Source organism: Lemur catta, chromosome 1 (assembly GCF_020740605.2).
Source record: "Lemur catta isolate mLemCat1 chromosome 1, mLemCat1.pri, whole genome shotgun sequence".
NCBI classification, from domain to species: Eukaryota; Metazoa; Chordata; class Mammalia; order Primates; family Lemuridae; genus Lemur; species Lemur catta.
In genome coordinates, this window is record NC_059128.1 from 160,543,224 (window position 1) to 160,568,346 (window position 25,123).

At 37.7% G+C, this 25,123-nt stretch overlaps 1 protein-coding gene across 1 annotated transcript in view; it reads right to left on the reverse strand.

Moving 5' to 3' along the window:
- KCNH8 (potassium voltage-gated channel subfamily H member 8) overlaps positions 1-6,615 on the reverse strand; it is a 347,364-nt gene extending 340,749 nt beyond the window's left edge. The window contains exon 1 of the mRNA XM_045555829.1: positions 6,328-6,615. Coding sequence (XP_045411785.1) covers positions 6,328-6,403 — 76 coding nt within the window. The 5' untranslated portion in view covers positions 6,404-6,615. The remainder of the gene's footprint in view (positions 1-6,327) is intronic.
- Between the last annotated feature and the right edge of the window lie 18,508 nt (positions 6,616-25,123).

A 25,123-nucleotide genomic window follows, 5' to 3' on the forward strand; every position in this document is an offset into this window, starting at 1 on the left:
ATCATATAATTACAGCACATGTAAGAGCTGATCAGAGGCATGGACAAGGTCATATGAAAGTAAAGAGGAAATGTCACCTAACTTTGCTTGGAGCCTCACAGAAGGAGTTTAATAGGATGTAACTTTTAGCATGGGTCTGGAGGAACAAAAATCATCTTCTTCAAGTGAAATGCAGAGTCCCAGAGCCATGAATGAGCAGGGAATTTAGTATGAGTATGTCTGTAGCCAGAGAGGAAGTGGTTGGAAAAGATTCCGGAGAATCATCTAGGGGTGGGATGATGCTAAGGACTTTGGACACTACCCAAGAGGTAGCAGGGAGTCAACGGATGGCTTCAATCAGGAATGTTACATGACAAATCTTCATATGGTTTTTAATAGAAATCACTCTGGGGACAAAAGACACTGAAGGGGTGGGCTGGGAAAAAGGGGCTGATAGCCACAGGGCTCTAGTTAGAAGAAGGTTGCAATTGTGGAGATAATAAAAGAATCCTAATTAAAACAGAAGCAAATGAAGAGGGAAATGAGGGGCCAAATTAGGGCATTTCTGCAGTAAAATATCAGACATTTGATGACCAATTAGGTGTGTAGGCAGTCAAGGCCGACTCAGAGATCTAGCTTAGAGAACTGAGTGGGTGATAATGCCAATAACAGGGCCAGAAAATGTAAGAAGACAAATAGGTTTCATAGGCTAGAAAAGATTATTAGTTCATATGGGGACAAGAGAATTTTGAAGGGTTTAAGTGAGATTGATAGTTGTATTAACAACTATAAAGGAAAGCAAAATATATCTTCCAAGGAATTTATAAGCCAAAAACTAAATTTGACTGTTTAAATTACTGAGAAAGCTCTTCAATTGCTCCAGTTGCTAAATATGAACTATGTCGTAGGTAAAGCTGAAGTGTCATCTTTTTTGTTTGTAGGCTATGCTAAACCAAAATGGATTTAAAAACTTAGTATTTTAGACGATATCAGCAAATACACATTGCCAGGGTGAACTCTACTATCTTTGCAGCAGTTGCAATTCTGGACCTTTTAATGTTGGCATTTTTCCAATCAACTTGACTGGGACTGAATTTTAGCAAACCCTCAATTCTTTTTCTTCACCACAGGCACAATTCTATAGTAGAACACAGAGGTGAAAGGCCTTGGAGAAGATTAGTCAGCTATGTGGTGAGAAATCAATCTATCCCTTCCCTAAGAGAAAGTTAACTCCCCAGGAGAAACAGACATTCCTAAGAAAATGAACACATCAATTCCACCGCATTCTGTGAGACCCTTGTCCAAGTAAGTATTAAAGCATTATTAGAAGAGATAGTAGGAAGAAAAATCTTAAGTCTTTAGGTTAATATTTCTTTTACATTATGCTTCAGACTGCAGAACATGGGAAGGTTGAAACTTTTGAGTTTTTAAACAAGGCATAGATGGCACTACACATTTTACCAAGACATGGATCTGTCACTTCCAACGGATTATGACAAAACACTCTGCCTTTAAAGACCTTCCATGTCTGGCCTACCTTACTTTCATTGTCCTCTTGCCTCTACCTTGCCCCCTAACATCCTCTTAAAATACTTGTTATTCTCCCTAACACCTCTTTTTAGGCTCAATGACAAGTGCTGTACAAATTGGCAAACTGAATAAAATACTGTTTTTGCCCCATCATATATGAGACCATCATTCTCCTCCAAAAGTCTTTTATTATATGAAGCCCACCAAGATCTCCCCACAGAACTCATTCCTCCTTCATCCAAACATGCACAGCCCTTGTCTGCATCTTCTGAATTATTCTTATCCTTTTCCAGTCTATATTTATGGCAATTTGTGCATATGTTTTATTGTCCCACTTGAGAAAAAGATAAGCCGATTTATCCCAAAGATCCTAGTATGATGGTTTTGTATATAGTCGGTGTTCATTAAACATTATTGGAGAACTGATTGAATGAATAAATAAAGTATGCATTTCTTCAGAGAGATTGTGCTCCTCCCAGAAGTCTGTTGAATCCAGGGTATCTCAAAAACTAGTAACTCAGGACTCTCAGTACACTTCTACAAAGGCTTTTTTTTCTTTGCCAATCTCGTTGGCCAGAAGAGGTCTCATGCCATGGCCTTTGGTCTGAAGGTAATACCAAATGCTAGAGCCTAGAAAGAACATATTGCTGGCATAATTTCTATTCTTAACATATCAGTTATCCATTTTTCTCTATATAATGATGTCAAACCAAAATAATGTAATGTTATTTTTTAAGACTACATAATACACCTTTTTATTATGCATATATCTCAGTTATCAAAGAAAAGCATTTCTGGCAAAGATATAAATCCAATTTTTGTAAGTCAAAGGCTTTGTTCATTGCAGGGAAGTTATGTGAATCCTGTGATAAGTCCTTTGGAGGGCACAGAATTCATCTACAAAGTCAAAAGAATGATAATGGGAACACTGTCCTTCTCCCTGTGCTTCTAATGTTAAGAGATCTATGTACCTTGTTGAGGTATAAAGATGAAAAGAAAAAACCTTTTGAGAACTGCCGCTGTAAAGATTTCAATTTTAACAAATTTTCTTGGACCATTTTGAGCAGGCTATATAAAAATGCATAAAATACATGCAAATATTACTAAGTTTCTAAACCACCATTCTTTTACTTTGATTGGAATCTCCTTGATGGAGAGTCCACTGGGCTACAAACTTCCTTTAAAAGTTAAATGTTGTCTTAGTAACCCCAAAGGGGAAGAAGTATTCTGGCCAAATTTTGATATGGCTGGAAAATGTAGGCTAATGCACCATTATGTTTGAAAATAGATACTTATCTCTGAAAGATTTATATCTTCAAAAATAATGTGTTTTTGTCAAGTCTTGCCCTGTGACAAATATTTGTACTAAAAAACTATTTTTTGAAATACATACTAATGTATTCACCTATTATATTTTAACTTTGTCCAGGTTAATATTTATGTACTTAAAGCAAAAGTCTACTCAGAAAAGATTTTTTTAAATACCTTAAATGTATATAAAAAAAAAGAACTACATAGGAGTAAACTATATGTGGGCCATGATGTTAGAATTGTGTGTGTGTGTGTGTGTGTGTGTGTGTGTGTCTTAGAGTTGTTCAAGTGAGAAGTGTTGCTATAGGTAATAATTCAAAGAAATTCATTGGATTCACTGGAGTTACTTTTTCCCCCTAAATGGGGTATATAATCAACCTTAGAAAGGTCCTTAGTTTTAAGTCTCATAACACTTCAATTAAACATAAGCCAGAAGAATGTATTTCAAGAGTATATACATTAATTTTATATAAAAATGTTTATATTTTTTAACAATGTTTATAAATCATATGGCATATCAGAAAAAAAGTTTTAATTAATGGTCCATAATTGTCTTTCAATCCTAATAGAGCTCATTTCTTATATCTATAAATAAATATATATTATATAAAACAATAAAGTGTCACTAGGTAATAAAATATATCATTAACTTCTGTTATGTTGCTCTGTGATAATATTTCATGTTAATTAGTAAGATTATGTTATTGGCTTTTATATTGTCATATATTTCTTTTATTCCTGGGAGAATTTTTAGATGATGCTTTAAGTTGTTTTTATTATTTTCCATTATAATAATCAATCAGTAAGACTAATAATAATAACACGTTGGATAAGTTAGGAAGTTGGTTTGCCAGGTTTACTGTTTGCTCTTAACTTTTTTATCAGAATTGTCAAAAACAATAAGAAACTAGCATAGCTATAACATATATCTCAAAAATAAGGAAGAAAACATACCAACTCAATATATTACATGTTGAGTAAAATAACATTATTCACTTTCCAGCATAGTTTTTATTTGCATGGGCAGCAACTTTGCAAATTTAAAACTTGCAAATAGTTTTCCCTTGCAAAAGAAAATAAATGACAGCTATAACAAATCAAGAGAACAAAGGATGATCATAGAAAAGAGTTTCAGTCATAGTAATTATAAAATTATATCAACAAGAAAAGATGGCATAATAAGATAAAATCAATATTTGGCTGGGGAAATGATATACCCATGAGTCTAGATATACCAAAATTTGTAGCTAAAAATTTGCCTAAGGTATTTTCTTTAACATTTCAGATTATTCAAGTCATCCTGTAATTCAAAAATGAGAAGAAAAGAAAAGAAAATGAGAAAATAAAACCCTCTTTCATTGAGTGGGGTTTCTTGGGAGGAGAGGTATTCATTAAACATTGTAAATAAAATCTTGCCAAAGTCAACCTTTAATGTTACTGATCATCTGGAAATTTGCTTCACTGATTGCCAGACTTCATGCAAACTAGTTCCCTCCAGGAATCCCCACAGACCCTGTGGAGCACACACACTAAGCATGGTCTCCAACAGAGTTTTAGAATTTTTATTATTCTAAATGCTGGTAAGTGGTAATGATCTTCTCAAATAAGGATTTAAAATTTCTAAACTTCTATTTTTTGACATTAATGTGTAGCTAAAATAGAAAAAGCTATTTGCAAGTACACCCATCCCTTCCTACATGCTCTCCTGTTATAGTGAGAGTCAGAAAGTGGCCAAGATACTCTCATACTGACGATCGAAAGCCCCTCTCATTAGCAATTGATATCTAAATGTATCACTGTAGTAATTCCCAGGGCTGTGCTAGGTTGATTCACTATACATTGCACTCCATTAAACTTTAAATGACAAAGAGATAGGCAACTATCATTTTCCAATTACCTCCTTTTCAACAGATGCATTCAGGATCAACGTTTAGAGCCTTTTAGTTTGAGATGTTCAATTTCAAGAGCAAACATCCACAAGAACCGAACCAGTTCCTCAGGTAAAGTAGTACTCACAATCATACATGGTTAAAGACAACAGTGGTGATTTTGTGTGGTGCTTGAGTGGTGGTGGTAGTGGCTATAGCAGGGACTTGAAGTTTTCCTACAATATTTTTCTTATTATTATGTAAAGCAGACAGATACCTAATAGCATCACACTTCACTCAAGCTGACACATCTAAAATACAAAAGAAGAAAGAATGGCTAAATCTAAAGATAAAAACACTGAAAGAAGTGACTAAATAGCCACATCAACTACCATAATTCGGCTAGATGTCAAAAATCAAAATTGAACAAAATCAAAGTAAGTGCTTCATTTCTCTTTCATGTAAACTTTTCCAATTATTCCTGAAGTAAGGTGCTTCCCACCCTAATAAAAGTGTGTATGCAGACTACTGGAGTGGAAATGGAATTAAAAGTGCTCTCTCTCACATCAGCTCCAAGAAATATACAACCACAGTAAAAACAGTGATGCTGGAACACTGGCTTTTAAGGTAACTGAGTTTCTGTGAGTCTTGTAAAACAGAAAAAAGGAAGATGGGGCACAGAAACAGCATAAGCTAGAAGGGTGGTGTGGATATTCATAGTGAAACCAAGAGAGAGCATTTGTTAGGGGTGGTAGTACAGACTCCTAATTACAGGGCTAAAGCCTACTGGAAAGATCCACAGGGTCAAGCAAAGAGTTTGAAAAGCCTCGAAAGGAGTGGGGACCTGACCGTGGTCCTGAAAGACAGCAACTTGCAGATGATTTCGAACAGCCTCCAAGCATCCACTGCTACACCATATCTTTTTTTTCCACTGTAGCTTAAACTAGTCCTCAATACGAGTCCAGTATTTGTCCTCAAAAAAAGTCGAAACTTTCTCTTATGATATCAGTCCTTATAATGCCCAGCTCGTCTTTCACGAACAGCCTCCTTGAGGGTTAGGCTAATTTCAGGAATAAGAGGTATGCTATTCCAGCTCAGAAGCAGGAATCAAACTCACAACACTTAAAATTGTACAGAAAGCTTCCACTTGGCAATCCCGATTCTCCTTTGCATTTCTTAAACTCGGATGGGAAATCGTAACTATCCGAAACACTTGACGAAATGAAGCTCCATAAAAGAACACTCCAAACTCTCCGTATAATCCAGGGAGCCTTGAAACTCTGGAAGGGTAAGGTACACTAATAGCCCCATTTTCACCTCATAAGATTACGACCCATTTCCTAAAGATATACAAAAATACGGATCCCACAGGGAACACAGGCGTCAGTCTTGCTTCGGGCTGTTTTCCGGCCGTTACAAACCCAAGAATCAAGAAAGCCAACTACTACACCAACCCCAAGTGTTAATACTATACCAAACCATGGAAGAAGAAAATTTCTCCTCACAATAAGACACCTTGGCAAGAACAGAAGGTAATTCACTCTGCTGGTGAAAAAAAGGAAGGTTGAGGCAAAAGTAACGCATAGGAGAAAAATCTTTCCCAGGAAAGACCGTTCAACTCATCCAAGTGTAGACTTACGTGTTCCGTCAAAACGGGTAGCGATGGTGTCGAGGAAGGTGTTCTGCGGCGCCAGTAATCCTTTCATAACCGGCATGTTTCCAGCGTGGTGTAGGATTCTCCATCAAAGTTTGTCCAGCAGGATGGTTCGAGAGGAAAGTGCCAAGAAGGGAGAAGGGGAACGTGATGACGGCAGGGGAGGGGGGCCTGGCGTGGCGATGGGGACGATCAAGGGGAGGGGAGGGTGGGAAGAGAGAGGGAGCGAGTTCCAGCCGCCGCTGCGGTGGCAGCAGCAGCAGCCCCGAGAGCGCTTCCGAGCCCGCCCCGCACCTCCGGCCTCGGCCCGGAGCAGGCTCCCGCTGCCGCCCCCTCCTCCGCCGCCCGCTACCGAAACCCCCCAGCGTCCCTCCGCTGGCGACAGTGCCCGCCAGGCGCCGCCCCGGGGTTCCTCGCCCCCACTTCGCCCGCCCGGAAAGAGCCCGCGGTGGCCCGGGGCGCCGCGCCCTGACCTGTCTCGGGGGTCGCGGAGGACGGCGCCGGGAGCTGGGCGAGGCGCGGTGGCGTTGGGCCTTCGGGTCTCCAAGGGGCGCCGGGAAATGTGAGAGAGCGCGACTTCCACCCCCTAAGAGCCAGTGAACAAAGACCCCTTTGTTCCCGCTGCGTCCCACTCCCGGGGAGAGTGGAGTCCCGTGGGTGTGGTATTGGAGAAGGGGAGGAGAAAGGTCGGGGCAGGTAGCCGGCCTCTGCCTAGAACTTGGGAGGGGGGAAGGGCCCCCCCAGCGGTGTCCAAGGAAGCAGAGGCTGCCAGGAACCCCGGGGTGGAGGTGGCCCCCTTCCGGTGCACCTGCCAGCGCCAGTGCTCGCGACAAGAGCAGGGCAGCCTCGAGTTAGCTGTGCGGCCCCCTCCCCAGTCACCAGGGTCACTTAGCCCCGGGAACCGGCCCAAAGTGCTTGGGTTTCCCGCTTTTTCTTCCTGGGTTCCAGAAAGGGGTGCTTCAGTCTTCCTCCCCAAATTGCCAATAGCCTCCCCAAGCCATCCCAAACTAAAGAATTAATAACCTTTTAAATGGACAATGGGTGGTTTCCCACCGTCTGGTAAAACGTGAATAAAGCATTTCAACAAAAGTTTGCTATTTTTATTAATTTGCAAAATACCATATAAGTAAAACCAGTAAGATTGCCTTGTAAAAATAGCTCCAAAACAAGTCCCCTCGCCTTTCTCCTCTGTCTCCTCTCCCCCACCCAATAGCGAAGCTCCCCCCAAGACCGACACCTCCAAGAAGAAAGCCTGGCGGGTTGCCAGGAACTGAAGGGGCCGCAGAAAACGAAAGCGGTCTCTCCGGCCCTTCCGCCCCAGGCTCCCGCGGGGACTCGGTCTCTCCCGACTTTCTGCTGAGAGAAGCCGCCCAGCCTGCGGCGCAGCCCTGGGGGGAGGTGGAGGGGCCATCCAGGGCCCGGATCTTTCAGAAAACCCTGGAACCGAGGGAGGTGTGGAAGGACAGTTGAGAGCCTGGGGTAGAAAAACAAACGTAAACCCAGGTGCTCGTACACCCGGAAGGAAAGGAGGGAAAAGCAAACAGGTGTCTGAGCTGTGGCGAGTGGCAGCTCTCGTCCTGGCCGCCAGGGACCCGGGCGTGGCGGGAGGCGGGAGCGCCCGGCCCCCACTACCGTCGGTGTCGGGGGGTTCCTTGTTTGAATTCTCCCGGCTCCCGGGGCGTCAGGGGACCCCGCGGGTTTCGTCACGCTGCCCGAGGCTCCTGGAGGGCGGGGGTGGAGACAAGGAGCGGAGGCATCCTCCTTTCCCCGCCCCCGGGCCCCCTTTCTCGTGATGCACTTCCTGCGGCCGAGGATTCCCTTTGTGTTGAAATTCGAGAAGATCCGGCCGCGGCGCGCGGCTGGGGGCGGGGACGCCCTGGGAGGGGGACGGGATTCCTGAGTGGGCGGCGGGGCGGCCACGGCCGGGGAGGGGCTCTCGGCGTCGGGGGGTTCCGCGCCCAGCGGGACGCTGCTCCTGGGCTCCGGCCCGCCCCCGCCCTCCCCTCCATCCTCCGTCCCAACCAGCTGCGCACGCGGTGGTGTCCCCCACGCGGCGAGCCCGGAGCAACTGCGGTGGCTGTGCCGACTCCCTCCCGGGCGGAGTCGACCAGAGAAAGAGGAGGGAGTCCCTGCTGTTTGGGTGGCGCATCGAGTTCCAGAAAACCCAGGCTGCCACTGACGATGTAAAAGCGAGGAAAAATGCCTCCCTTGAAGTGACTGGAAGTTCCGCGTGAAATTCGTTAGTTGTTAAGCCACGATTCGGAGTCATAAAATTTGCACTGTAGGTCTGTGTGTAAAAACTGGTTCCTCGTGGGCCTGATGTGTGTTGCCTATGTGTGAAATCGCTTGCAAGAAACAAACCACAAAGGGGTTAAGAATGGCAGCCCAAAGAAAGCCTCGGTTTCGTGGCAAAAGGAGCATTTATCATTCACCCTCTTCTCTCCAGCACCTACTGTGTGTCAGGGACTGTGCAAGGCATGATGAGACGCGTGCCCTAAATTCAAATTCTAAGCCCTGGATCCTATTGATCTGTAGTACGTGGGCCTCACCACCTTTGTATCTTTTCCCCACCAAGGAGTCTTTCTTCATGAAGACTGCCATCACCAGTTTTCTTGAGTTCCAGGCCTTCTTGAAACATTGGCTCAACAAAAAAGCCTAGTGTTTCTCCATGGTATTTGTGGCTCAAGTAAGGCCAAACTGCACCATTAGAACATGACGGCTGTGAAAGTTTAAATACATTAAATTCCTTGAAACTTGTTTTGCCACCATGAAATCAAAGGCCATAAAAGAGGCATCATGAAAGTCAGAAGTTTTCACTAATGCTTTCCTCAAATCTCATGTCCTTCCCCTAAAGGAAATTTTCCCACTGTTCCCCCGATTGACAAAAAGAACTCCAACTCATTTTATTGCAGACTCCTTGCTCCCTACATAGACCTTTCTCTATGGCCTAAACAAGGCAACACTAGAAGAATAACCACAACCACACAATGTAATAAACCTAATGCTCACAAAAAAGAGAATTAAATGTTCGCAGAAGAGATCATGTTTTTTTTTAACTGTAAAATGTAAGGGGAGGCACAAAAAATCCCTATACCCAGACCACAGCACTCTATTAAGTACTATAGAAAGTGTCTTTGGGTAAAACCAACCTAAGCAAATTTCACTGATTTGCTTATCATAAACCACCCAAAACCTGTTGAATTAAACCAACTATATTATATTTTGCTCACAGATCTCCAATCTGTGCAGGGATCAATGGGGCAGCTTATTGCTGAGTCACCTTAACCTGGAACTAGAAGATACATGTCAGAGATGGCTCACTCAAAGTAATAGCAGTTAGGCGCTGCCTGACAGCTGGGAGCTCAGCCAGTGCTGGGGCCTTGGGGCTTCAGTTCTTCATGTGGCTCTCTCCATGAACTGGGTGGGCATCGTCACAGCATGGTGGTTTCAAGAGTGCATGCTCAAAGAGACAGAAGTAGGAGCTGCCTGTTTCTTAGGGCAAAACCAAAACCAAACACATTACCCAGATTTATCAGAAAGGAAAAAAAGTCCAACTTATAGATGGAAGAAGTATCAAATCTGGGGCCATATTTTTAAATCTTCACATCAATTTGTTGATATTTTGAGTTTCAAAGGAGGTTGCCTTATAATAGCATTCTTTAATTTGATTAAAAATCTATTTGCACCTGTTTTATATATCTCCATAAACATTTGGGATTTGTGGGTACAAGACCTAGGTTCAAGTCTATAGTTCTTTATAGGGAAAATGTAATACACAAGAGAGAGAAAACATACATTAAACTGACTTAAGAACTATAAGCCATGGATAAAGCAATTGTTATTCTTATTATTTTGTTTAGTGTTGATTATCTCTCCAGCACTTGATCCTGTATATCAGTCTGCATGGGACTGGAAAGGGCTTCAGGACTTTCTATATCTGCTTGATAGTTTTAGGTCTTCCTTATTTCTATTTTCTAATTATAGCGTTCATCCAATACCTCAATGCAAATCATCTGTAAATGTCTTATTGATGTGCATGTATTTGACTGTAGACCATGAAAATATTCTTAAACTTTTTCTGGCAACAACAATTTTAGCCCTCAAGAGAAGGATATATTTTCATTTATAGGCTGATATAAAAAAAATCTACTCAGATGTGTTGAGTTCTAGTTTTGTCTTTAGCATTGATCCCTTTTGTCATTTAATCTTTGTGAGTTTCCATTTGCTTACCTGTGAAACTAGAATAATACTTTCTCTACTTCACAGAGTAGAAAAAAATATTTGTGAAAAGCCTTTGAAACATGTAACATACAGCATATGATGTAAGGGATTGTAATAAACATTATTCTATTTTTTGTATTCTAACACATCTAATACAAAGTTGTTTATTACTGTTACAGTATGTGGTCCTATTGAACACATGTATGTACTAATAGTTTGTTACAACCTATGGCTTGCAAGCCTTTCCTTCTAAATATAAATTGTCCCTAGAAGCTCAGAAGGAAAATCAAGCTAGTTTTTTGTTTTTTGTTTTTTGTTTTTTTTTTTTTTGACTAATCCTTTTGAATTGTCCTGTTCTAATGTCCAATAAGATGGATTCCACTGTAATGGTCACTGCTTCCTGTTCCCAAATAGTCACTGCCTCCTATTTCTCAAAATGTGTAGAAACTAGAATACTCTAGCACGACCTCCAAAGCTATGGTTTCAGTCAGGATAATCTAGCCCATGATTCAATAAAAATGCAATATCTCAAAGGCTTATTACAGCAGTGCTATTTCTTGCTCACTCTACATGTCCAACATGAGTTGGCAAGGGGCTCTACTTGTTATTGGGGCCCAGACTGATGGAAGTTCTGCTCAAAATATGTTCTCCTTGGTGGGAATAAGGTAATTTGGCAAAGCATGTACTGTTTTTTAGAACCTCCACTCACAACTAAACAACCGAAATAAGTCACATGGCCATCCTAATTTTAAAGAAGTGGTAAAATACAATCCAGCTATGGCCCTTGAAGAAAAGGAGCTCTGGAATATTTGAGAACTGGCATTTCGTAGCCATGGATGTGAGCTATTCAGATCTCATTTCAAAAGAAGCTTCTGGGAAGAGTGTTGCTGGTGACAGTCTTCAGCTGTCACACCTTCAAATCTACCACACTGTCCATGCCAGCCAATGACTAAACATGATGTCAACATTTAAGCTCGTCCAGTCTATCCAATGTGGGACTCTTCTAATAGGTAATCTACTCTCAGGGATTCCTCCTTATCTAGACAAGAACTTTCTCAGTAGTGCAGCACTCTTTCTACCCACCATTCCTTCCTCCCCCTCCTCTGCAGGTGTCAGCCCTGCATAACAGTCTGAAGACTCGGCCTATTCCCAAACCCACACCCTTTATCCTCCACAGGCTCTTTCATCAGCATCTACTCTTGTCTTGCTATCTGCTTCTCAAGGACCCAAATTGACTCTTGCATATCAGGGAGATTTCCTAAGAATAGGGAACCATGAGCCCATGTACTAGATTCTATAGCTGAAAATAAATAAATCTTGAATAGGAAAAAAAAAAAAAAGAAACCCAAAACCAAAAACCACCTCACATATATCTTTGCTACCTTCACTCCAGCATATCCTTTTCCTCTTTTCCCCTAGTTTTCATCTATGATTCACCACGGCTAAAAGTGTAATCTGGAGGCCAATCTACATTGTCCTCTCATTACACTCAGATAAATAAACTATCACTAATTTGTTACCCTTAGCTTCTTAAAATATGTAGAATCTGTTCTTTCTCCATTTTCTGTTGTCACCCTTAGTTGATATACTCATCATGTCTCACTTTGAGCATTTCCCCTACCTTGTCTTCCTGCCACAAAACCATTCTTGTTTAATTCATCCTTTGCACTGCAGCCAACATGATGTTTTTCTATAATATAAATTAATTATGTAACTTCTTCCTTAAAATCCCTATATCTTTGAGGACAAAGCAAAACTTCAACCTCTCTGTTAAAGCTATTCAAGAACCAGCCCCTATATAGCCCTCCAGCCACCTCTATCGTGAACATAGCAACTTAACTTCTGCATCATCTTTTGCTTGATACATGCGGAATTACATAGAGCTCCCAGAATGTGACATCTTTTTTCAGACCTCCATCCCTTTTAATATGCTGTTACCTCTATTTCAAATAGTCATTTCATACTTGCTAATTTTCCTCATCAGTTGAACTCATGTCCCAAGGATTACCTTTAATGTCACTTCCAACCTTTCTTGGAATTCCCAGATCCAATTTAAGTACTCCCTTTTTTGTGTGTTCCTATACTAACTCACATATGTCTCTATCAAAACCCATTCCCCAGGTTGGACGTGGTGACTCATGCCTATAATCCTAGCACTCTGGGAGGCTGAGGAGGAAAGATCGTTTGAGCTCTGGAGTTCAAGACCAGCCTGAGCAAGAGCAAGACCCTGTCTCTACTGAAAAAAAAAAAAAAAAGAAAAAAAGAAAAAAATAAATAACCAGGCATGGTGGTGCACACCTATACTCCCAGCTTACTCAGGAGGCTAAGGCAGGAGGATCACTTGAGCCCAGGAGTTTGAGTTTGCAGTGGGCTGTGATGATGCCACTGCACTCTAGCAGGGGTAACAGAATGAGACTCTGTCTCAAAAAAAACAAAAAAAGGAAAACAATCCCTATATGTATGGATATGTGCCTGAATAGCTACAACACGGTATAAGAAAACTGCTCTATATTAACTATTAATAGAATTCTGTTGCTAATAACAGAACACGTGACTTAGAATGGATAAGACTGGCTTAAACAAACAGGGTTATTATTCTACAAAATAACTGGTGCTAAGCTGGATAATAAGTTCAAAAGCTCAACAATATCATCCATTATTTAAGATTATCTTGATCTTTTCCTCATGGTTGCAAGATGGCTGCTGAAGCTACATCCACTACTTCTTGGTCCGACTATCAGAAGCAGGAAATAAGTAGTGCCAACTGAATCTGGCTCTTTTTATTAGGAAAACTAAAAACTTTTTGGGAAAACTCCCTTTCCCCTCAGAAGGTTTTCACTATGTTTTATTAGCTAGCACAGTGTCATATGACCATCTGTAGTTACAAAAAGAATGTGGAAATGATTGACTCAATTACCCAGGATTTATAAAGGAAGCAGGCAAGATCTAACAGTTTAAGAATTAATTTGGGGTCAACAAACCTACAGCAGAATTTATGCTACATATTTCAAAGACAGTTATACATAAGGAGTGACATAAACAAAGGCCCATAATATGGATGACAAACAGGTTTTATATTGCATTTCAGTTCTGAAAAATTGATAGCAGCTACTTGGCCTCCTGAATTGACAACAAGTTTTTACACCACTCCCAGGTTCATGAAGAGAGAGTTGAAGAACAGTTGGAAGTGTCTATTCTGAGCATGGGAGAAAATCTTAGGGATTTATACTACTGCAATAGACCTGGAGCTGTTATTTGGGTAGCAGATTCCTAAGAGCCACAGCTGTCCCCATCTCACCGTTAAAGAGGAAAGTGAAGAAATACTAGCTCTACAATCTAGTGCTATATCTCTCATTTTGCTCACTTGTTAGTCAGGGTAGGTTAGATTATATTATGGTAGCAAATTAATACCCCACCTCATATTTAAGTAAATTAACCACCAAATTGTAATTATTGCTTATAGAGCCATGGAGAGGGCTCTTCTCTACAGTTATTCAGGCACCCACGCTGGCAGTCACTCATCCCTCTTACAGTTGCACATCCGGAAACTAAGTGAATTATACATATCACTTTCTTTCTAGAACTCATTGACCAGAATTACTCATGTGCTCTTACCTATGAGAGAGAGCACTTGGAAAGTACTCTGACAACCCCCATCTTTATAGATAAAGTAATAACATAATAATAATAAAAACAATAATATCACCAACTCAGATTTTTATGATAATCAAATCAGTTAATAATGTAAAACACATGGAATAGTTACTGAATTACAGTAAGAGCTCAATAAATGCAGGGTACTATTATTTTAGGTTATCCTGTATAGAACCTCGCCTTCAGAATTGAGGTCATTACAATGGACCTGGGGCAATAGTTGTCTTGTAGATTCCTAAAGGTATGTGGATTCATCCAATAGTATCCTCAACTCTTGATAATTTTTCACAGTAGTTAAGTCATATGACCAAGAATACATTCCATATCCTACTGCCCTTCAGTGGAGCTGAGCCTTTTCGCAAGAGTGGAAGGTGAATAGTGGAGCTAACATTGATTCATTTATTTATTAAATGTCACTATCTTTCTCCTGCTTTGAAGATAACCTGTCATAGAAAATTTAACATTATGTCCCTTGGTGCCTATCCACTATCAATACTCTGCTCAGGCCTCTTACACACACATTGAAACCCCAATCTCATCAGACTTGAATGGTAAATACCCTCAATTTCCTGTTCTGTCATCTGCCAAAGCGTTTATAACTATATCCATACTAGTTCGTTCTTTTTCTCCCAGAAAATTACGTGTTCTCTATAAAAGGATCACACAGCCACCTGCACTTTTTCATAGTCTACTTCCAGAATCATGTTGCATTTGTCATGCCCTTCTTTTCTATGTCTTTATTTCCTCTCTTTCTCTCTACTGGTTCTTTCCCTCTTCCTATAAAATATTCCAGCCACTCTGATCCTGAGATAGACCTTTCCTTGATCTACCTAATCTTTCACATTGACTTTACGTGCAACTTTCCTGAAAATCAGTAGATGATTACCTGGACCACTTTCTTACCTCCCATTCTCTTATCAATCCTCTATAATCTGATTTCTTCTTTAACCACTCTACCAGGATGTCTCTTATTGAAGTCATTAATGACCTAATTGTCTAAAATAATGCACACTTTCAATCCATATATTTCTGAATTACTTTTTTGCTATATTTGACTCCGTCAATTAATTCCTTTTAAAACTTTCTACTCCATGTAATCCTAGCACTCTGGGAGGCCGAGGTGGGCGGATTGTTTGAGCTCAGGAGTTTGAGACCAGCCTGAGCAAGAGCGAGACCCCGTTTCTACTAAAAATAGAAAGAAATTATATGGACAGCTAAAAATATATATAGAAAAATTAGCCGGGCATGGTGGCACATACCTGTAGTCCCAGCTACTCAGGAGGTTGAGGCAGGAGGATTGCTTGAGCCCAGGAGTTTGAGGTTGCTGTGAGCTAGGCTGGCGCCACGGCACCCTAGCCTGGGCAACAAAGTGAGACTCTGTCTGAAAAAAAAAAAAAAACCCAAAAAAATACTTTCTACTCTGTACATTTCTAAGACAGCAAACTTTCTTGTTTCGAACAGAAAGACCCTTTGATATTGAATGTTCAGTTTTCTTAAAAAAAATCCTCTTCCCTTAGCTACTGTTTGTATTCTAGTGTTACTCAAGTTTCCATAAACTGGAACACTGAACTTCTGCATCTCAGTTACTGTCGAATTTTAAATACCCCTTCCACAGGAACACTTTCTAAATCTTTACCTGAAGCTCAGGCCTCTCCCCTAGGCTTCTGGCTGATAATGGCCAACTGTGGTCTTGATAATACTCCTTGACTATTTCCCTCATATCAACTTCTTTCACATCATCTATGTGAGACTCCAGGTAATCCTTCTCATATCCTAATTCTGAATAGCCATTGAATCTTTAATCCCTTGTTTTTTAGATACCCTGAGTACACCCTAATTTGTCCATCCAATTGCTGCCCTAGTTTAGGCCTTTCCCGTATCTTGTGCGAACCTCCTCAATGCCTCCCAAATGGTCTGATAACCTAAAGTTTCGTCTCCCTGAAAGCTATTCTCTACAGTGCAGCTAGCATGACCTTAATAAAAGGCAAATATGAGCATGCCACTCCTCGTGTTGCCTCTGGGATTCTGAGCCTATCTTATCTCCCATTACTCATTCATTGTTCACCATCCTCAAAACTCATGCTCAGGGAAAACAAAATTCCTAGAAGTTCCCAAAATATACAGTGCTCCTCCAGAGACTATGACTTTGATCACAGTAGCCTCGCTTCATAGAAAGTGTTTCCCCAACCTCCCTTGCATGACTAACATACATATACCCACTTTCCACTCCAGCCTAATTTGGATGTGCCTCAAAATAGAGGCATTTGCTTTTATAATAGCTGTTGTATATCATCTGACCTAGTTTTATCTGTGCAGTTTTAGGCAAGTTACTTTTCTGAGTTGCATGGGGATTATAATAACATACATCTCACAGGGCAGCTGTGAGTGATAAATGAGAAAACAGAGAGAAAGTGATTAGTACGGTATCAACTGTTTATTCACCATTGTATCTCCAGTGGCTCACATAATCCCTGACACATTGTAGGCACATAAATATTTGTTGAAAAAAATAAATGTTAGTTGTCATAATTATTACGTCAGTCATTTTACCAACATATTGTTTTACGTTTATTAGTTTATCTCTGCCTCTTGCACCACACCCTGAGCTTCTTATGGTTTATTACCTTATCTTAACTTATCCAACCCTTTGTTTAAGATTATCTAGCACATAGGATACAATAAACAATATTTGTAAGTGATAAATGAATGAATGGTTGAACGAAACTATTTCTATAGCATGTCTTCCTTTGGAGCAAATGTCAACATTGACTTCGTGGCCCTTTTATTACAATTCCCTTTGCTATCCAATCTCTTCTTTCCATGGTTGATTGATATATCCTGAATGTAGGTTTGTGTTTGTGTGAGCATGTGTCAGTTTTATTTATTGATTTATAAATCACTCAAATTTAAACTTAAAAGAATATTCTGAGCGCTTTTCTTCAGATTTCCAGATTGATCCTTTACATACAAAAAATGAGGGAAAGAGTTAGTATATGATCCAAAGTTCCTCATTCAAATTATTAAACACACAGATACTTTCTATTAATGTATCCTCTTTAAATCACAGAATTTTTAGGCAATAGAATCTTTCTTAAATCTATAACTATTCACTATAATTCCAAAATCCCATACCCATGTCTTCTGCTGGTGCTTCTATCTCTCCCGATGACATACATTTTTTAAAAAAGAGGACCCCATTTGTTGGATGCCTAAGTTAAATAAACTATGTATATTAATATACAGTTGGATGTTTGTAAAGTGACTTCTTCCTACTTAAACTATTTCAAGGCAACTTAAAATTAAAACTTAGATATAGAAAGAAATAAAGTAATATAAATGGTGGGGTTATAAGAAATTATTTTTGCTTCTTTATAGTGTGAAATGTTTCCCATATTTTCCGTAATGAATATATATTATTTTTCAAGTAAAATCCAAAATACATTGGGGAAAAAAAAAACAGGAAAAATCACAAATTGCATAAAGACAGGAGCAATATGTTGTACAAGGAATGTGGTTTACTCATCTGACCATTAAATTAAGCCCTCACTTAAATAGAGTCCAAAAAATGGCCTGGTGAAAATTATCTTCTCAGTCATTTGGATGAGATCAAAATCTTTCCTGGTAGTAAGTTCCAAGAGGAAACTGTCACTTGGTTTTACTGAAACAGCAAAATACTGGGCATAATAACTCATTTTCTACCCCAAGCATATTCTTAACTAATTTTGAGACCTTGAACAAATCACTTAATATTTCTGGGATTCACGTGAAGGGAGAAAAAAGGAAGAATAGCTTTAGATTTCTAAAGTCCCTTTGGCTTTAATATAATATGATTCATGTTCAGGTAGAAAGTTTCAAAATAAGATTGGAAGCTTATTTTTTTACATCGAAAATTGAGCCTCAGCAACAATTCTTACTGACCCCGAGAACTTGAAAGAAAAGCTCTATCCCTTTGCTCACATACAGGTAAAGACAATTCAGAGCCTTGCCCAGTGCATTAAAGATGAAAAGAGCGACTCTTACACTCTCCTTCTCTTCCCTAGATTTCTGTTTTTAGACTTTCACACAAGCAAAAAATATACATAGAGAGTCAGTCTTTTCCAAGTCTCCTGCTGCTCCTTTGTATGTATTTAAACCCAATGTTTTAGCAGAAGATGAGAATAGATACTCAGTGCTGATGTAAATGGCAATGCCGTCATCGCTCAGCTAACAGAAAACAGAAATCAAAGGGAAGGGAAGTTGAGCAGTTCTAAGTGTTGATGAAGATGTTTAAAAAATATAAATTCATGGTGGTCAGATATCATGCTATCCAATTCTTTTTTATTAACTCATAATTCAATGATGTCTTTCTTTTCCAAATTATAGTAGCACTATCCAAATTCTCTATTTGGTAATGTCTCATGCAATAACAAGATACGTCTTCTTTTGATGCCTTGACTTCTTTCTATAAAATGTACTTCCATTATCTTTCAGTGCCACACACCTTTGGTCTCCTACTACATCAGCGCTATCTTAGGGGCAGGGATTGTCTTGTAGATGCTTCCTATCTTTCATGGTACCTATCCTGAACCTGTGCTCTTTGTGTAGATTTTCAGTATAGACTTACATTCTCTGCACATGGTGGGTTATTTAGGGAGTGTGGATTGATTAAATGAACTTACCTGGGACCTCCAAGTTGTTAACTTCTTCATTCTAGTACTTTGTTCAAAATCTTTGAACTGCAGACTCACTTGAACTGTATTTTTTGTTACTTCTCCATCTCAGCCTCTTTCCCTTGATTTTTTCTATTACCTAGCTACCATCTTCTCCCAGATTTAGATGAAATTTTACCCTTTCTAGAAGACTTCTACTCATAATATATTTTTTTCACTTTGGCCATCATTTTAATTTGAAGTAATTTAAATACTGACGATTGAATTTTTCCTTTGTTGCTGCCATTTAAAAATGTTTCTTACATAATTCCACTCAAGAACTTTGCTCCTAAATAGATTGTAAAAAACAGTGTTAGTTCGTTTCTTTTTTATTGCTGAATATGCAATGTCTGGTACATTGCAGTAACTCAATAGATGCTAGTTTCTTCTTTTTGCAACAGCCTCAATATAGCAGGTAATCAAAATATGTTTTAAAATTACACTGCTAAAACTATTTCTGGTGATGAGTTTGGCACTTAGTGACCATTGCCACTCTACTGTGTTTATTAATTCAAAGTGAAATGTAGTAAAATGACAAGGAATTTGGTACATTTTAGAATCACAGGATGGCAAAACTAGAGAAGATCATAGAGGCTGTGCAATGACTCTAGCAGGTGACGGATGGCACACTAAAAAAGGCTGTGACTTTTCTAAAGTCAAATAGCCAGTTCAAGAGAGGGCAATTAAATCTAAATCATCTTAGCAGAATACCCTTGTGACTTTGCCTTTGTAGTTCTGCTCCTTCCTGAATCAATATTTTTCAAACTATTAACATGGCGTACTTCTTGATGTTCAATCTCTAATGTGGCCATGGAAGGTTAATTTCCTTTTTTTCTTTTGAGTTGAACCCTTCTGATAAAATATTCATGGCAGTTCATCTTTTGTAGACTACCTTCAAAGCTTCTCAAACTGGCATATATGTGCCTCTGATGATTCATGGTATGTGGTAAAGTTATTTCTAAAGCCACAGGATAAACAAGGCACATCTTCCAGTATCTTCATTTTCATATTAAAGTGCAGTGATAAATTTCCTTTTCAATAATGAAATTTTTAAAAATTTCAAAGTTATGATTGCTACTTCAGGCTATTCTCTCTGGAATATCCATTTGAGTTGCCTTGAGGTTAGCAGAACTCAACAATAAAAGTTTAGGTAGAGAATTTAACAACATCTAATGAAATGCAGAACACCTGTAACATCAGTTTATAAAATTATCTGGAGTTAATGTATAACTTGTGGTTTAGCCTTGACTTTCTATCAGTGGTATGCTTTGTGTCTCCCACCATTTAGCTAAATACTGAGCACAATACATATTTCTTGCCTAATAAATGTAGAATATATATTAAGGGTGACAAATAGTTATTGAGACTGTGAAGTTAGAAGACTTGGAAGTTTGTGCCTCAGGAAATATGAAGACCCAGATGTGCCATAGTAGGTATCACAGGAATCCAGAAGGTACAACACTTTGATGATATTAATATTTTAAGCCCTAAGAAAAATTAGAAAAGAACAAATCTGGGTTTCTTTAAGAAATACTTTTATTTTAAAGTGCTGATGTGAGAGAAAACAGATGGAAAGTTCAATAAAGCCTATTATGCACATAGATTAGAATAAGAACAAGAGTTAAAAGCTCAGTAACTTCTACATGCACACTAATTGATCATTTTATCACACAATTACCTGATTCTATATCCTGTCTTATTTTATTATTTCCAAGAAAGACACACATAAAAATTTCTCTTTATGATATTAAGGAAAAACCAATCACATTTGAGTTTTAATCAAAAGGAGGAAATGAAAAATTTTAAATAATGAAGTTTCTGAAATAATGAAATTATTAGAATTTTGTATTTTTACATTTGTGGATTTTTTTTAACCAAAAAGTCAACACTTTCACATCACAGGGCAGAGATTATGGAAAGATTGTTTTCCAAAATCAAAAATGATCAGTTTTTAAAGAATATAATTTGTAGTTAACCTTTCACTTGTCATTCCTTTCCGCTGAGAATATTATGTGGCAGTCAAATGTTTTCTGGGAGGTGGGAGAGTAGATCTGAAGAAACAAAGTATACAAATCATTGGAAATGCTAAGATATATTTGAAAAGGGTGAATCTTCAATGGCTTATTCTTTTCATTAAAAATACATAGGGATCAATATCATACCTTTGCTTCATGCCCAAAATGATTCAAAATGAAAGCAATTCACAAAATGATTCAGGTACCACAGAGACGTGATTGCCTCAATGATAAATGAGTGAGTGAATGAATGAATGAAGTCAAGTGATGCTTGATCAAGTAGCAGGTGCTTTGGGTTCAACGTGCTATTTGCTTTTGCAGAGTATGGTGCAGAAATGTGGGTTTATTTGAATTTTGTAAATGAAGAGTATTTTTATTGCTCAATAAGCCCACACTGTAGCTCTTTTATTATAAGTTCAAATTTTAACAGTTAAACACTTCCCTAGATAGCATTTTGTAAGCTTACTCATTCTTCTTTGCCAAAGGCAACAAAACAGAAACATCTAGCAACTTTAATTGCTGTTAACTGCTTATTTAAGCACATGTGGAAGAATTTCAGGGAGAGGAGCTAAGATCACCACTGTGCCCTATTCTGTTTTATATTTTTAAATTAGGTCCTAAAAAAAGACTTTGAATGGCTTATATAAATGTATATTATTAATATTATATTCAGAGGATAAATAGTACTTAATCATATTGATTGCATTGGTGAAAAACTAAAAATTCTATTAGAAACTTAAATAGGTAAAAGCTAATAATTAAATCTATAATTAAATAATTTAATAATTAAATTGAAAGTGTGTTTTCTTATCTACAAAATTTCAAGTTTTGTTTGCTTCCTGAGAGATAACTTTAAAAAAATAAAGTTGCATTCTGTGGATTATAAATTCATAAAATCAAAAGCATAGCTTGTCTTACCAATTGGGCTTTTTCCACATTATTATACTAATATGGATAATGGCTCCATTCTCATAAAAACAATGTTATAACCATTTGAGTTCACATACTTAAAAAATAAATAGAGAAAAAAGGCCCCCAAACACTGTTATAATTTAAAAGCCACTGGACTTGGAATCAGGAGACTTAAGTCCTAATCTTGAATACTGAGAACACATAAATTGTGCTATAATATTCAGTATCTTTGACACTGGAAATGAAACTTACTGACTAGATTCAATATTGCTCACTTTTTTGTGGTAATTTCCCTTAAAGACATACATGATAGTTATATAGACTCCCAGTGCAGTGTTTCTCAGAGTACGCTACCATGAGTTGTTTGTGGAATGAATTTAGATTGTATCAAGATGACATTATTTTATTTTAATAATTCTCTATTATGAAAATACATACTATAAGAAATATTTTCCTATTTCAGTAGTGTTAAAATATTTTTTATGTTTACATTGTTTAAATTATTTGCTTATAAGAGATTATATAAAATATTAATATAAATATGATAGGTGGTAGTAAAGTCAAAAAATATTTCAGTAGTGGAGAACACCTGATAATAAATACTTTGCTAAGCTATGCAAACTTCAGTTTGAAAAATGCTGGACCACAGGGCAATTGAGATTTTTTCCCTGATTTTTAAATGCAGTCGTCCAGTAAAAGTGAATCACTGTAGCTTTTCACTAGGCAAAAAAGAGACCAGTCTCTCTTTTGTTTCCTAAGTGTAAATTTTGTATCCTACATGTAAACTTTGAGAACCTTAAGCTAAATTGTGTTTTTCTTCAAAATGCAGTTCCTTATGTCTTGGGTAGTTTCTCACTTTAGTAATTCAAGGGCTTTTAAATTTTAGCTATTCAAAACCTTTTGAAGGAAAGCTATCATATGGACATAGCCCATTAGCCAGGACCTTTTCCAAGGGTACATGGTTTCAGTAACCAATTCTGTATGGTGTTGGTGCTAGGATAGATTAGACTACTGAAATAAATCCATTTATTTAAGGTTAATTGAATTTTAATAAAGGTACCTGAATATTTCAATGGGCAAAGTAAAAAAAAATCTGTTTAAAAATGCTAAAACAACTGAAACTCTGTTGGGTAAAAAAAGAGTCTTGACCCTTATCTCACATCATACACAAAAATTAATACAAAATAGACCATAGATCTAAACATAAAAGCTAAAACTAAAAAATTTCTAGAAAGAAACAGGGAGAAAATCATTGTTAACTTGGGGTAAAAAAAAAAAAAGATTTTTTAAGATTTCCTAGATAGGTTACAAAAATCACCAACTGTATAAGAAAAAAATTGTAATTTAAACTTAATCAAAATAAAAAAGAAATTGCTTTCTGAAAGACATCAATATGAAAAGGAAAAGGAAAGCCACTGGCTGGAAAAAAAATTCACAATACATATGTCTGATAGAATAGCCAATAAAAAAAAAAGAAAATTCATGACTCAATAATAGAGACAACAATTCAATTTAAAAAAAGATGGGAAAATATGTGAACAAACAATTCACAAAATAAAATATACAAATAACTAATATGCTCACGGAAAGATGCTCATCATCATTAGTCATCAGGGACATACAAATTAAAACAACGATAAGATATCACTATACACCCACAAGAATGGCTAAAATTTTTCTAAAAGATTGACAACATCACATGTTGGCAAAGAAGTGGGGTGAGTAAAAGTGTCATACATGCCAGTGGGAATGTGTAAGGACTTTCAAAATTTGTTTTGTAGTAATGTTCAAGTTAAGCATATACTTACTATATGACACATTAATTCCATCCCTAGATAATTACCTAACAGAAATGAGCAATATATCCACATAAAATCTTATATACAAATGCACATAGCAACTGTAGTCATAATAGCTCCAAACTGGAAACAATCCAAAGTTCACCAATAAGTGAATAAATAGAAAACTATAAACCTACTCAGCAATAAAAAAGAATGAACTACTGTTACATACAACAACATGGCTAACTGTTCACAAATGTGCATAAAAAAGCAAGAAATAAAAGAGTACAGTAGTATATCATTCCATTTATATGATAAATTTCTAGAATCAGCAAAACTGTTCTGTAGCAACAGTAAACAGATTAGTGTTTTGTCTAAAGCCAAGGGTCGAGGAGATTGACTACAAAGGGAAGGAATTTCTGAGATAATAAAAAGTGTTTTTTATCTTGATTGAGATGTTAGTTACTCATGCATATCCATTTATTAAAGCTCATTGACCTACAATTAAAGTGGTTGCATTTTATTTTATGTAAATTATACCCTGATAAAATTGATTTAAAAAAACTATAAAATTAAAATAGTGTCTGCTAATGGGGGAGAATTAAAATGAGCACAAGGGAAGTTTGTGGAGTAATGAATATTCCCTATCTTGACTGGGGTGTCAGTTATTTTGTTGTATACATTTGTCAAAATTTAAACTGTAACCTTAAAATCTACTCATTTTATTCTATGCAAATTATTCTTCCAATAAGAAAGGTGGTATTTTTCCTTCTCTCAAATTAGCGAAGGTTTATAACATATATAATATATATTAAGTATGCATATATTTGCATGCATAAGCGCTGATAAAAGTTTGGTAAGATGGGCATGTTTGTGTACTGATGGTGGGAGTACAAATTAATACATTTCTGAAAATAAATTTTCCAATATTTACTAAGCTTCTGAATATTTATATGCTTTGGTCAAGTAATTGCACTCATTAGACTTTTATGGAAACAAAACACTCAGAAGTACAGAGATTTATGTGTAAAGATACTCATTTTCTATAACTTGTAATTTAGAAATTGGAAAGAAACCTGAATGTTCAACGAGCACGCTATTGTCCAACGAGCACGATATGATTATATAAATTATGGCACTACCATGTGGTTGATTGAAGAGGTACTAAGTGATGTTTACAAATGATTTTGAATAGTATGGGAAAAATACTATGTTAAATATTTAGAAAAAGGAAAGATATCAGATAATAATTAGAACATTATATCTATAATATAAAATATTAATGTGAAAACGTAAAGGAAGTAAATTTAAGTGTTAACAGTAGTTATTCCTGAAAGGAAGGATTATGATTGTTATTTTATTTTTTTACAGTTTTCTGTGCTTCCTATTTTCATAATTTGTAAATATTTTTGTGAGAAAACTACAATTAAAATTATAATATTATTAATCTTTCTCTTGTTAGTATTTGCAAATATGAATGCTTATAGTATCAATGATACTAAAATTCCGT